Here is a 13,723-nt window from a genome sequence, read left to right on the forward strand (position 1 = left end):
TATACTTTCTAAATGTTTCTGACTTCCAAGTTTGTCATTTATCCTATACAGGACTGAGTAATTTTTCTGAATGTGTTATTTGAGAGTTATAACGATGTAACTGACAGAATGGCTCTGCTGAGTGACATATGGTCTGTCATTGCTCAAATCCAACTGAGTGCATGTATGAATGTTATCATTTTTCTTTATGTTGTGTAGTGAGAAGCTGATATCCCATCCAATCTTACTGAATGGTTACAGAGTTAATTCTAAATCAGGACAGGCCACAGGGCTTAATCTATGAAAACTAAGAAGACTAAAAATAATGACATAATAGAAACATTACCATTGCACCCATAACTAAAATAGAAGGACATATTGACTGCTTTCTTATGTTTTGAATGTGTTTGTTTTATTTTTTCACCCAAAGCAAGATGTTTTAATTTTTCGGTTTAATTTTTGTGTTTTTGGCAGCTTGAATGCACGCCGCAGCTTGCTGCAGATAAACAGTCTAGCATATCAGCACCAGCTGCAGCTCCTGTAAGTAGACCAACCCACCCACCACATAAGAGCAGTAGCAGTATATCAAAGTAGGTGCTCACTGTCCATGTCAAACCAGTCTCCTGCAGTACAATTTCCCATTGTTTTATCATGATCACATGTTATGTGTCTAGAAGAACAGTGGGCCTAGTGTTATTTCATGTACCTGAAAGTAAAATTTAAATATTTTTAGGCACTCTTTACAAATTAAAGGTAGAATGCCTTATGTGGGGGTCATGACCTGTTATCAGCATTTGAACCATCTGAGAGGTTCTCTTAAAATGCAGGTTGGAAGACTTTCTCTTAAAGTTATGGACAATTCTGATTTTCACCCAAATTGTTCCATAATAAATCCTGGTGTACATTGGAGTAAGGCCATAATTGAATTTCAGATATCCCATAAAGCATTTGGCAGATACTGTTGAAATTCAGTACATAAGACTAATTAAACCTTGACAGGCGCTTCCAGTTTTCAGCCATATTGAATCATAATAAAGACTGATTTACTTAAGACCACAAATGGACTTTTCCATTTACCCCAGAAGCTGTATCTTAGGTTCTGTTGAAATTTTATATGGGAGACTTCAGAAGTTGACAGTAATTCCAATTTTAAACCATATTAATCAATAGTAAAGCTGAATTTACATAAGGCCATGAATGGAGTTTTCCACTTATTTCATTAACTGTTTCACACATTTTGTTGGAAATCAATATGGGAGACTTTTACTAATTTGTATTTCATTATTCCTGTTTTAAGTGTGCTTAACATACTTCTGAGAACACTGTTGGTAGTTTCATGTGTTATATTATGAAGTACACCTTCTCCATTCCTGTCATAATGTTATGTATCAGGATATTTAACACTAGATTCAATTTTTTAAAACATTCCTTATGTGGTGTGGTGTTTGTACCTGTGTCTATTTTAGTTGATGTTTATAGAGTAATTATTAGAATTCTTCCAATGTTTTTTTTCCTGCCATGTTTTTGCCTTGTATATTGGCTCAAATAGTTTGCTGTTTGGCAGATAAATTAAGAATTACTAATGTTTGCAGTAGATCTGAAAGTTTTAGAAACTCTGTAGAACACAGGTAAGGAATTGGTTTACCTTCCAGATCCATACTAAGGACTGACTGTGTTGAGCTCTTGGATCCCTCTGTCAGCCATGATTTTCAGGAGTAAATCTAAGCTCACGATACAACTTTTCTGCTTTTGGCTGGCAGGTGGAGGCCAGGGAGGTAGGTAACTGGAGGCATTAAAGAAAGTTGGAAGTTGATCAGAATTATAAGCTGATCTTATAATTAGGAAGTGTATTACATTGAAAAGTCATAATGTTGATCTTAATAATATTAATATAAGTAATACATTCAAAGGAAATTAATTAATTCACTACAGTGCAAATCTTTACCTTTTGTAAAAATCATAAAAGTGGCTATTTTTGGGAAGACCTATAGAATAAATGATGTGTTCTTTTGTTTTTCTAAGCTGTGTTGAATGCAAACAAGAATTTAAAATGCTGGGCTGAAAGGTTTTTGAACAAAGAGCAAACAAATTTTGAGGGGAAGGGGGGGGGGTTCAAATGTGTAAAACCTCCCTTGTGAGGTTCTGTACCAACATGCCATATTTGAATGAAATTGGTGAAATGGTGTGGAAATGTATAAAGAAGAAGCAGGCACACAATCTTCTTTATAGATATAAGATATTTAGCGACACTGTCACCGATATGTGCATTATGCAGTGTCAAATCAAACGATGATAATGAATTACAGATGATGAGGCTTATAGAAGCTGCTAGCTCACTTTGGAAGGATGAAGAAAGCAATGAAATACATCATAGTAGCTGGTCTTGAGACTTAGAATCATATCCAATGCTAGGAGCTATGAAACAGGTGCACTAATCACTCAGACACAAACCTTTGATAGATTTTTTGTATGAGAAAAGCTGTTAAATACAAAATTAAAAAAATAGGAGTCAAGAAAGGAAAAGCACAACACATTGAAGTTTTAAATTAAATGGAGAAAATTTCAGTGAAAATTTGTTGAAGGAAGACTGCAGAACACATCGCATCAAACTCACACTTTTTAAGGCTGAACTGAATGTCAGGTTGGAAATTTTCAGACATTGAATAGTGGTTTTAAAACAAGTTGAAATATATAGTATTCATGATGTTTATCATTATGTCCATGAGAAGCACAGGATCTCAGTTGAACCAGTCCATATCCTCACACCCCATCTCAATTTTATCTTCTCACTTATTCCTAGGTCTCCTTAATGGTCTTCAGGTTTTGCAAATAAAATTTTGTATGCATTTCTCATCTCTCCCTTGCATGTTACATTCCCAGCCCATGATTTGATTACAATAATAAATCATAGGTGGTGAGTACAAATTATGAAGCTCTGTTTTTATGTAATAGTCTCCACCCACCTGCTCCTTTCTCCTTCCTAGGATGTCCACCACATGAGCCTCACTGGGAAGGCAGGCTTTCAGGCATGTGGTAAATTTGGGTGGAAGTTTTGGTTGAAAAAGAAGGCTCTGTTCATTATTTCAGATGTACAAGTTGCGCAAGTTATAATGTATGTGGACAGATGTGACGCTTACAGCATGTAAATCATCTTAGTCGTCGTTCCTTTTCTTTTCTTATAAGTGTTAAGGATGACGTGAGTTCCTCACCCCATGAATTCATGTCTCAATTCAATGGATTGTACAGAACTTCGCTTTATATGTAAAAAGTAAGTAAGTAAAGCTATCCTTGTACCAGGCCGTAAAGGCCCATAGGGTTGTGAGACGTTGAGGGTCCCACATTATCTAGACAATCGGCTCAAAAATGGCGGTAAGGTTGTCAACCTTATGCGCCGGCTGCACTTTACTCCCCAGGAAAATTATTTAATTAATTCCTGCTACTTATTTCTGTTAGAGTCTGAGTAAACCCCAGGGCCATAGTGTGGCTGGAAGGATTAGGTCAATTGAAAAAATCCAATGACCTCATCGGGACTTGAACCCACGACCTTCCGTGAAGTAAAAAGAAAGAAGACTTATAACACCTGGAAGCCATCCATGGTGTGAAGCTTGGCAATAGGAGAAACTTTGAGCTTCTCCTTTGTACATCCCCTAATCCCGTCATGACAGGAAGCTTGGGCACTCTGCCTTTTACAACAATTTCATCACCCTCCTTCTGATAATAATATATTCCTTACTACTTAAGATTTTTTAAAAACAGCCGATTTTAAAAAAACATTAGAAAGTACTGTCTTCTGAGACATACTGCTGCATAGTCTGTTGAAATCAGCTGATGTTTCAGAAGAACATATGGCCTCTGTCCTCAATGTCAAAAAATGATCTGAGTGAGATACCATTGTGAAAGAAGGTGACAAACAGAGCTCTTCCTGGGCTTATTCTTCAGCCTTGAAGATGGAGGTGATGTGTTCCTCTGAAATGTCAGTTGACTTTCAGTGGACTACATGGCTCTACATGCTGCAGTATTCTTCATAACCACCACTGTGAGAACCTCACAGTTTCAGGTTCATGTATTGAGTGGAAATGGGTGTTGCATTCAAGGATTTAACAGGATTCCTTTTGTTCTTAATACCTGCAGTTGTGGTCTTCAACATTTCTGGATACTGCCAACCAGGCTAGGGAGAAGGAATCCATGTTTAAGGTGGAAGGGCTTCTGGAACAGGTTTCTGTTGACTCCCAGTAGAGGATGATTTATCTCTGAATTGTAACCAGCAGAGGGCCTAATCCATGAAAGATGAAGGAGAATGACTGATTGATGGGGGTGATGGTCAGCTTGACAACTAAGTAGAGTAGCACAGCGCTAACATGTCTGGTTCAAATTCTTGAGGTACCCAGTTTGAATTCTAGCAGGCAACTGGTTATTGTGACTGAACGTGGTACAGTGTTTCTCTGCTGCTCCAGGCAGATGCCAGGATAATGTCTTAAAATAACTCATAACAATTTGCTCTTACATGCATCTCAATTTGTACACAGTCACCCTTTCATATTCCATTTAGTGCTCCATAAACATGTACAGAATTGCAAAATAATTTAATAAACTTGACGGAAACATAGCTTAAATTGGACTCTTAATGCAGGGAGACTGGTATTCCCCACAGTCATGAAGTTTAGGTTTTCCTGGAAATAAAGTAATGTGAGAAATATTTGTCATGGATCTGAATAGTATGAAACCTCAGATCTTAACTTCTGTCCCATTTTTGTACTCGTAGACCACTGAGTCTTCAGGAAATAAAATATACAAAGGTGGATCGGCCTCCATCAGCATGTTGTTCATACTGAGTGCAATGAAAGTTATGCAGTGTGTTCAAATAGTAATAGGAAAATAGCCCAAGACATGGTGATGACACACTAATGATACATAATAATACATCAGTTCACACATTTCTTTCAAATTAGATCGTACAAAAGATCTAGGCATGTTATATTTTGGATTCTCAACCATTGAATGGTTTGTTTGTTTGTTTGTTTTTCCCTTATTAGCAAAACCCCATCTTCATTGTTTCAGAATGAAGGAAACAAATTTATTTAAGGAGTGTCGTAAAATACATTTCTGTATTGTATTGCCGTGTGTAGGTAGAGTCCTTGTGATGGGGTCTCCCATTTAACAAGCCCTACCAACTGTCCAGAGACTGCATAGTTCTGTTCACTAATTCAAAATGTGCACAGGCCAGAGAGCCCAATCCGTGACAGCTGGGGAAGAAGGAAAAGTATAATGAGTATGGGGAGCTAATAGCACAGTCGGTATAGCGACTGTCTATGGGCTAGATGGCCGAATGGTTGGAGTATGAGTCCCGATAAGGACAAGATTTTTTTCTGCTCCACGTTGTCGAGACCAGTTCTGAGGCCCATCCAGCCTATATAATGGGTGCTGTGGGCTCTTTGCTCCCTCATGGGTAAAGTGGCCGGGACGTGACGCTGACCATACCTCTTCATGGGTTTGTGCTTCATTAGTTCGCACAAGGCAAAAAAATATTAAATGATGTAAATTGTATTCTGTAAATGAATTGTTCCTTTCCTTCATCTGTCCACAAAAGCAGGATGATTAAAGGAGCCTAAAATAAATGTTTTCTGTTCTCACATGAGCCAGGATAGCTCATTTGGTGTAGCAGCTAAGCTGTGGTTTGGATGTTGAAGGAATTTGGGTTTTATTCCTGGCAGGGGTAAGAGGTTTTTCTCTTTTCTACAGCATCCAAATTGACTCTGGGTCCACCAAGCCTCATATGCAGTAGGTACTGGAGGCTGATTCACTGCAGATAAAATGACCAGGACCTCAGTCTGACCACTTACCTCCATCTAGTGACCAAGATTAAAAATGCAATGGATTTATGCCTCCACTCCTCTGTATGTCTTCATGTTGTTGTGCTTAGTTAAGCATGGAGACAACTTTACCTTTGCCTGCACCCATACTGGTTCATCCCTTTTCATAATCACACAGGTCTATGATGTTAATGGCTATGATGAAACCAGAGCCTAGACAGACAAGCAGATTGACATCTGGGGTTGGATACAAGATTCTAAGGATGAATTTTAAAAATCTTTAGGACCATAACATTCGTGAGGAATGATTGATTGTATCTACAAAATAAGCAGTCATTGAATAATGTTGTTTGTTTTGCAGACCATACTTTGAGATGAAAGCTCAGTTCAACCAGCTGTTGGAAGATCAGAAGAAACGTGTGAAGAGCCTGGAGCAGCAGGTTGGACATTCCAAGATGAGTTATGCAGAGGCTCTGAGGAACCTGGAGCAAATAAGTGATGAGATACACAGGGTCAGTCTTTGTTATCATGTCCGTTGCATTAGACCAGCATTTCTAACCAGAGAATAGCCTATCAACAAAAAATTAGAAATGTAAATACAGGGATCATGTCCATGATTTATGCTAACCATCTTACAGTGCACACACTTTTGCACCTTACTCTTCTCTTTTGCACTACATGTTTCAGCACTAATGTGCCATCTTCAGGTGCGTTTTCTCTATGCACGTCAAACTGCTGCATTGCATGCCCTGATGTCTTCATACTAAAATGACTAAAATATATATTCGTCATGTATAATAATAGATTTTAAATATTAAAACTTTTCAGGATTTGTCATCCTTACGTCGTATCTCAACATGTGAATCACCCCAATCCCCCCTCTGTGGGAGCACTCTTCCTACATTCATGTGTGTATTGTGCTCTTTGTTATGTCTTGCTCCTGTGACTGCGTGCGTTATACTACTGGATATGTGTGATATTGCCTACTTCTGAGATTGTGTGTGAGATTTATTAAACACACATCATCTAAATTATATGTCATTATTTTCACCCTATGTCATTTCACCTTGCATCATTTTATTGTCTGAGATTCATGTCTCACCCACTAGAAACTGATCTACCACGTAAGTGTCTTAGTCCAAGGATGAAATTCATGATCACAGCGTTAATGGCACCAAAACATGTTGTTATCAAAAAGTAAGGGCTACAAATACGAGGGTAAGTCAATAAGTAAGTTACAAATGGATATAGAACTTAAACAAATAAGAGTACTGATTTGAAAAATGCTTTTATTTCTCAACACAATCTCCCTGTACATTGAGGCACTTGTCCCATCGATTCACAAGCCCCTGAAAACCAGCAGCATAAAATTCTTTGGGCTGCTGTCGGAACCAGGCGGTGACTTCCCTTTCTACAGCTTCATCGTCGGAAAAATGTGCAACCGAAAGATGATGTTTAAGAGGGCCGAAGAAATGGAAGTCTCTTGGTGCAAGGTTGGTGCCCTACAAAGGATGCTCGAGGACTTCCCACTTGAAATTTTGCAGTGTGTAATTTGTCTTGTTGGCAGTATGGGGACGCACGTTGTCATGCAAGAGTAACACGCCTTTGGTGAGGAGTCCTGGTCGCTTCTGTTGAATGGCCTTACAAAGTTTCCTGAGGATGTTACAGTATGAGTCGGCATTTACGGTTTGTCCTTGAGACTGGAATGAGGTGAGCAGCGTGCCTTCATGATTCCAGAAGACTGTGAGCACCGCTTTCCTGGAGGATGGTGTCACCTTAAACTTTTTTTTTGGCAGGCGACGTAGGATGTTTCCACTGCATTGACGCAGGCTTTGTCTCAGGCTGCTAATGGTGAACCCAAGACTCATCACTTGTGACAATTAGAGCTAGCATATCATGTCCTTCATCGTGGTAGTGATTGAGATGCTGTAATGCCAGACCCATTCTTTGCATCTTGTGTTGTGGGGTCAGCATTCGCGGCACCCATCGTGCACAGACTTTGTGAAAACCTAACCTGTCATGCATTATGAGGTAGGCCATGCTGTGTGAACAACCAATAGCAGTGGCCATAGTGTCTATAGTTACCCTTCTGTCTGCTTGGATTAAGTCTTCAACCCGTTGCACATTCGCCTCTGTGGCAATCTCCGTTGGACGGCCAACGTGGTGTTCGTCTTTGATACGTGTCCACCCTTCAGAGAACTTCTGCACCCAATTGTAAACAGTTTGACATGACAGGCACTTCTCACCATAGATGGGAAGCATTTTTTTTTATGAATATTCTTTGACTCCATACCTTTTGCCCACAAAAATCACACAACGGAGCGCTGCTTGATTGTTGTACACTCACTCAGAGGTGCCGCCATCTTGCAACTGCTGTTTTGCTTTTGTAAACATTGATTGTGTCATGTCGAATGTCATCAGTTGCCACCGTACTAATGCTGCCATCTAGTGTTGATAGCCTCAAGTGCCTCATTCAAACATGTAGTACCCCACATCAGTTTGTAACTTCCTTATTGACTCACCTACGTATATGAGCATAGAAAATCTGCCACTGGAGTCCTCGTTAAAATTTAATTGTTGAGGGAATTTAATTTTGCTTTGTTCTAGTCAGTCATGATCTTACTTTGCATTAAGTTGAATTTGAACTTACCAGATTCCTCAAAAATGTTTCATCATACAGAAAATTACTATATAACCTAAAATATAGTTGTCAACTCTGTGACTTTTATATGAAATGTTTTTTGATAATGTGTTGAACAAAGGAGAAGGAAAAATAATATCTGTCTCTAAGCAGTGCTATATCTATAGTCAGTTAACTTTTGCATTGACAGATTGCTGCAAATGAATGCCAAAAGAATGAGGTATTCAGAATAGCAAAGCATAAATTTTGAAATTGAATTACTGTAGTTAGTCTGGTAGATGAAGCACTTGTATGTATATTTCTGCATAGTTTAGTATTCCAAAGTATTCTGTGATAATGAACATCAGTGAAAGTTAGTTTTTCAGTTGATCATGGACTTGCCACTGAGTTATGATCCATTGGAGGCATTTACAGAAGTGTGATAATGTGTTTACTAACTGGAAAGCAACAAGTTCAGATATTAGTAAAGCTGAATGTTTTGCTTCTGCAGACTCGCAAGTATGAGGGGGAGATGGCAAGTGGAGGTGACCCTTTGGGTGCCCGAGGGTCTGGTGTTGGGGCCGAGTCTCCACTACCTCTCACGGCTAGTTCTCCAGACACAAACCATGCTGAACTTCCACCTTGCAAGATCTCTCCGCCTGGTATTAGTTCATCTTCCCTTCCAGATACAGGTACTAACAACATCCTAAGATGATGAACATATTTTAAGTTTCCTGCTATCTCAAGAGAGATATTTGAGGTGAGTGTTCATGATTTTAATTATAGTCTTCTGGGGTCTGACAACTTGTCGTTGGATAGATAGGTACCAGCATTTCAAGGTTTTAATATTCGTTGCAATGAGAACCTCACATCTTAACTTACTGCTGTTTGCCAAGAAAGTTTGTTTTGAGAGCTTTATAATGAAGGTCAGTAGAAATCCCATAGTTGTTACACATTATACTTCTGTGAGATAATGTATTCAGGCCATACAAGATAGAAGTGATATGTGAGATATTCAGTTGAATACAAATAAAACGCTAAAGAAGAAACCACTAGATGCATGTGACACAGAGTATAAAGTATGTTTTTTTAAAGGTGCCAACAATGTGATTGTCAAGAAAGAATCATTTTACAGTGGTTCCCAATTTTTTCTGATTCACAGGGTTTCTTTGCCAAAATTTAGAAATGCCTTAATGAGTCCATAGGCTCACACATTTAAGATGTTTCATAACTAGCAGTGACATGACATTGCACACATACCTGCAAAAGCATGACAGGTCTGTGATGTCAACACAGTCAGTTTGTCTGTAGCCAAAATTGACTGTCAGAAATCTCTGAGAACTGGAAAATTTGACTTCAGTTTGTTGGAAAGATGAGCAAAATGAGATATGATCTTCAAGAAAGAATAACATTTTAGAACAGACTATTAAGCTTCAACCATGACAGCAGGAACATGTAGTGTATACTCAAAAGCCTATGTATTTTATGTGCATTTAACCGTTTATTCAGTGTAAAGCAGTGACACTCATTTTGATAGTTTTCTACAAAGAATATAATTAATTCTGTAAAGATTTTTAAGCTTATCCTTTTAAACCATTTTCCCACTTAAGAAACTTATACGAGGAGTGTTCCATATATAATGCCTCCAATTTTTTTATGAAAACTACAACAGATACAGAAAGCATAATAACGCAGTTAAATAGAGCAAGAATTCAGCTACTTACAGTTATTTTTCCACATAATCACCAGCATTCATTATGCACTTTTGCCAGCGATGAACAACAACCTGTATGCTGTGCCCATAAAAGTCTCTGCCAGCAGAGGCTAGCCACTTTCTTACAGCTGCAATGACAGCATCGTTGTTTGGAAAATGTTGCCCACCTAGTCCATCTTTCATAGGCCCAAAGAGGTGGAAGTCTGAAGGTGCTAAATTGGGGCTATACGGTGGATGTGGTAGAGCAGTCCAGCCAAACTTTGCAATGTGCGTGGTGGTCGCCAAACTGGTATGGGGTCTAGTGTTATCGTGTTGCAAGCGAAAGGTTGTCTGCTTCTCTGGCCTGACTCAGGAAACGCGGGCTTTCAGCTTAGTCACCGTCGTCTTGCAGCATTCAGAATTGACAGTCTCACCAGGCTCCAGAAAATCCAACAAAATCACACCCCGCCTATCCCAAAAGACCATGCACATCACTTTCCCTGCCGATGGCTGTGTCTTGAACTTCTTTTTTCTTGGGGAATCTGGATGTTGCCACTCCATGGACTGTCTTTTGGATTCTGGCTCACAGTGGTGACACCACGTCTCATCTCTGGTAACGATGCTGTCCAGAAACTTGTCACCTTCAGCCTCAAACTAGTGCAACAGGTTCTGACAGACTTCCATTCAATGAGTTTTGTGGTCCTGTGTAAGCACCCGCAGGACCCACCTGGAACAAACTTTGTGATAATCCAGCTTCCCCAACATCGTTTCCAATGTATTACAGCTGATATTAAGCCGTGCACACAGTTCCCTGGTCGTTATCTGCCGATCTGTACAGATGAGGCACTGTTCATTGTGAGGAGTGGCAGCTGAGTAGGGACGCCCAGGGCGTGGCTTGTCGTTCACTTCACTTTCGCCACTGTTGAAACGCACTACCCACCGCCTCACTGTGCTGACATCAACTGTATCATCTCCGTACACCTTTAGCAAGTGTCGATGGGTGCAATTTGTTCGGCAGTGAGAAATTCAATAACACATCTCGGTTTCATACCCACTTTTATGTCAGATGCCATTTTGGTAGACTGCTCTGCTGTCGCTATCCTTCACACGACAGCCAAACTAACAGTAGATTGACGGGAAGGTTCAACCTTTACTACAACACCACCAACATCCAGCTCAGATGTTACATATTAACACAAAGAAATAAGAGGCATTATATACGGAATGCTCTTCGTATTTCTTGGTCTCTTGGAAAACATCTTAGAAAGGATTCACTCTGTGTTTTGAAAGGGGGATGCATTTTTTGGGCTCTCCGACCTAGCTTAAGCCTTACTTAACTCCAATTGGTTTTGTAATTTTTATTTGACATGAGTATCATTTCAAACACCACAAAAACCTCCTGTTCACAAAACAGTATTTCTATTTAATGTATTATAAGCATTGCATCTTGTCATTATTCTGTTATTAGAGATTTTATCATATTACTTATACAATTTTTTAATAGTAACTTGTGATAGATTCAATAGGTAGCATACACAGACAAGATTTCAAAGAACTCAGCTCAAGACAGCGTTATATTGGGCACAGAATGTCTGCTGTTTGTTTCTGCTGCCATTCTGAAACAGCATAATTCAAAATGATGTAAAAAGCAGAGCATACCTGTAAATTGTTTTTGTAGGTTGTAGGTTTCTGTCTGAACCTTCCTGATTCACAGTTGTTCTTTCATGGCTGTAGACTGAATAACAAAATATTTGAGCCAAAAGTTGCATCAGGTAACAAATATTTTTCCCAACATACTTGATTTATAAAAGCTTTCAATGTTTATATGTACAGATATGTGGTCTGATTCCACGGGCACCGGGCCACCAGACTCCGATTCCGGGGAGGAATTCTTGCATCTTCCAGAGAAACTTGGACCAAGTGCCTCGCCTATTATTTCTAAGGTGATTGTTCATTCACTTTATGGATGTTTATAGCTTACTCTGATCAGATTTAAACAGCAGAATCATGTTGTTTGCATGTTTTGCAGGCTGGTAAGGAAACTATGGTCTCACAGATGTCTGAATACATGGGTCTGTCTGATCTTTCTGGAGGCAGAGAAGTGACAGCTGAGGACACTAGCAGCATTCAGCAGATGGCAGAGCTGGCAATACGATCCCAGAACGCATTGCAGCCTGTGTCAATGTCACCAAGACCCAGTGTGGTCAGTAAACCATGGTTAAAGATTATGGAGACAAGTTTTGTAGATCAGAACCGGTTGTCATCACGGATGGGTTCCAATCCATTCTTGCAACAGGAAGATGTGCAGGTAGATGAGAATGGTGGTGGTTCTGAAGGTGAGGACAGGAATAGCTCAGCTGAGAGTCCATTGCTTCCACTGGATGACTCTAATGATCAGATATGGACTGAAATTAGCCTTGTGGATTCTCCAGAGGAATTCTCACAAACATTTGCGAAAATGGGATCAGTTGCTTCCAGACACACAGACAAGGACTATATTCAGTACTCCTCAGTAATGGATCAGACGGCACCATCAACTGTGCAGACTGCCTCGACATCAAAGTCTGAATCATCTAGTTTCACCAGTGTTCTGAAAAACCAATTCCTGCCTGCAGTCAATTTCCCTGAGCAAACGTTCCAACAGGTGAGCCCCAAGTTAATGAAGAAAACAGGTAACATCTCTCAGAATGCCTCTACTGCCAGATGTGCACCTGAAAATGAGAACATATGGCCTAAAACAGTTTCAAAAGCATATGAAAAACATCCGTTGTTATCAGAGAACTCTGATGGACAAGTCACAAAGCCAGGAGAGAGGATTACAGGTGGCCACTTGGCGAGAAAGGCCAAACTAGACTCCAGCCTATCTGGGTGGATATCTCGGTCTACAGCGTCAGCTGAGGTCAGTGAACAGAACCAAGGGAACTTGAACCGGCGTCAGAGTCTGGACACCCTTCGGTGGGGTGGTCCTACAACTGAGAGAGTGAAGGAGCTGCTGTCCCATGGAATAATGATGCTCAGCATATCATCACTTACTGAAAGACGAGCCAGCGAGCCCCGAGCAGCACCTGATAAACTGGAGCAGGACAATATGATCACTGCAGGTATGTCACAGTTTCAGTGCACATCCTAACTTATTTTCCCTATTTTTCCAGGATAAACGTGATTACAGTAAATCATTCATTGCCAATTTTTTAACATGTAGACAAATTTTTGTGAAACCTGGAATGAACATCATCTGCTACAGCAGGCATGGCCAATTTTTTTGGTGCAAGCAACTTTGGCAAAATTTGGTCTATTTGCAGGTTCAACATGATGTTCAATACATAAAATGTGGAATATATAACTATATGTATAATTATGTATATACTCTTATCTGCATATTTTTCTGTATATTATACACAACACAAATATACTGATAATAGTCTGAAAAATTTATAAAAAATGAAATTCACAATGTAGGCTATGGTGTCTCCATTTCTATGACATTTCAACAAAATAAATTAGTAATGTAATGTATATCTCCATAGACAAAAAGCTCATAGCATTTTTTAAATATTCTACTCATTATTGTAAGGTAAAGCCTGAAGGAAGACAGGCAAATATAAGTTGTTTAAGATATAA

General features: G+C 39.4%; 1 protein-coding gene across 5 annotated transcripts in view; it reads left to right on the plus strand.

The window, feature by feature from the left end:
• Positions 1-13,723, plus strand: part of LOC111866854 — a 41,441-nt gene that overhangs the window by 18,671 nt on the left and 9,047 nt on the right. For 4 of the 5 annotated variants that reach the window (XR_002843228.2, XR_002843229.2, XM_033752435.1 and 1 more), the window contains exons 6-10: positions 454-519; positions 6,151-6,301; positions 8,921-9,101; positions 11,936-12,045; positions 12,132-13,203. Coding sequence is in view for 3 of the 5 variants with exons in the window: in XM_033752435.1 (XP_033608326.1) it covers positions 454-519; positions 6,151-6,301; positions 8,921-9,101; positions 11,936-12,045; positions 12,132-13,203 (1,580 nt within the window). In the remaining 2 variants the exon portion in view is untranslated. The remainder of the gene's footprint in view (positions 1-453; positions 520-6,150; positions 6,302-8,920; positions 9,102-11,935; positions 12,046-12,131; positions 13,204-13,723) is intronic. The other variant, XM_023856184.2, reaches the window with a different exon arrangement.

Source organism: Cryptotermes secundus, unplaced genomic scaffold (genome assembly GCF_002891405.2).
Source record: "Cryptotermes secundus unplaced genomic scaffold, Csec_1.0 scaffold643, whole genome shotgun sequence".
NCBI classification, from domain to species: Eukaryota; Metazoa; Arthropoda; class Insecta; order Blattodea; family Kalotermitidae; genus Cryptotermes; species Cryptotermes secundus.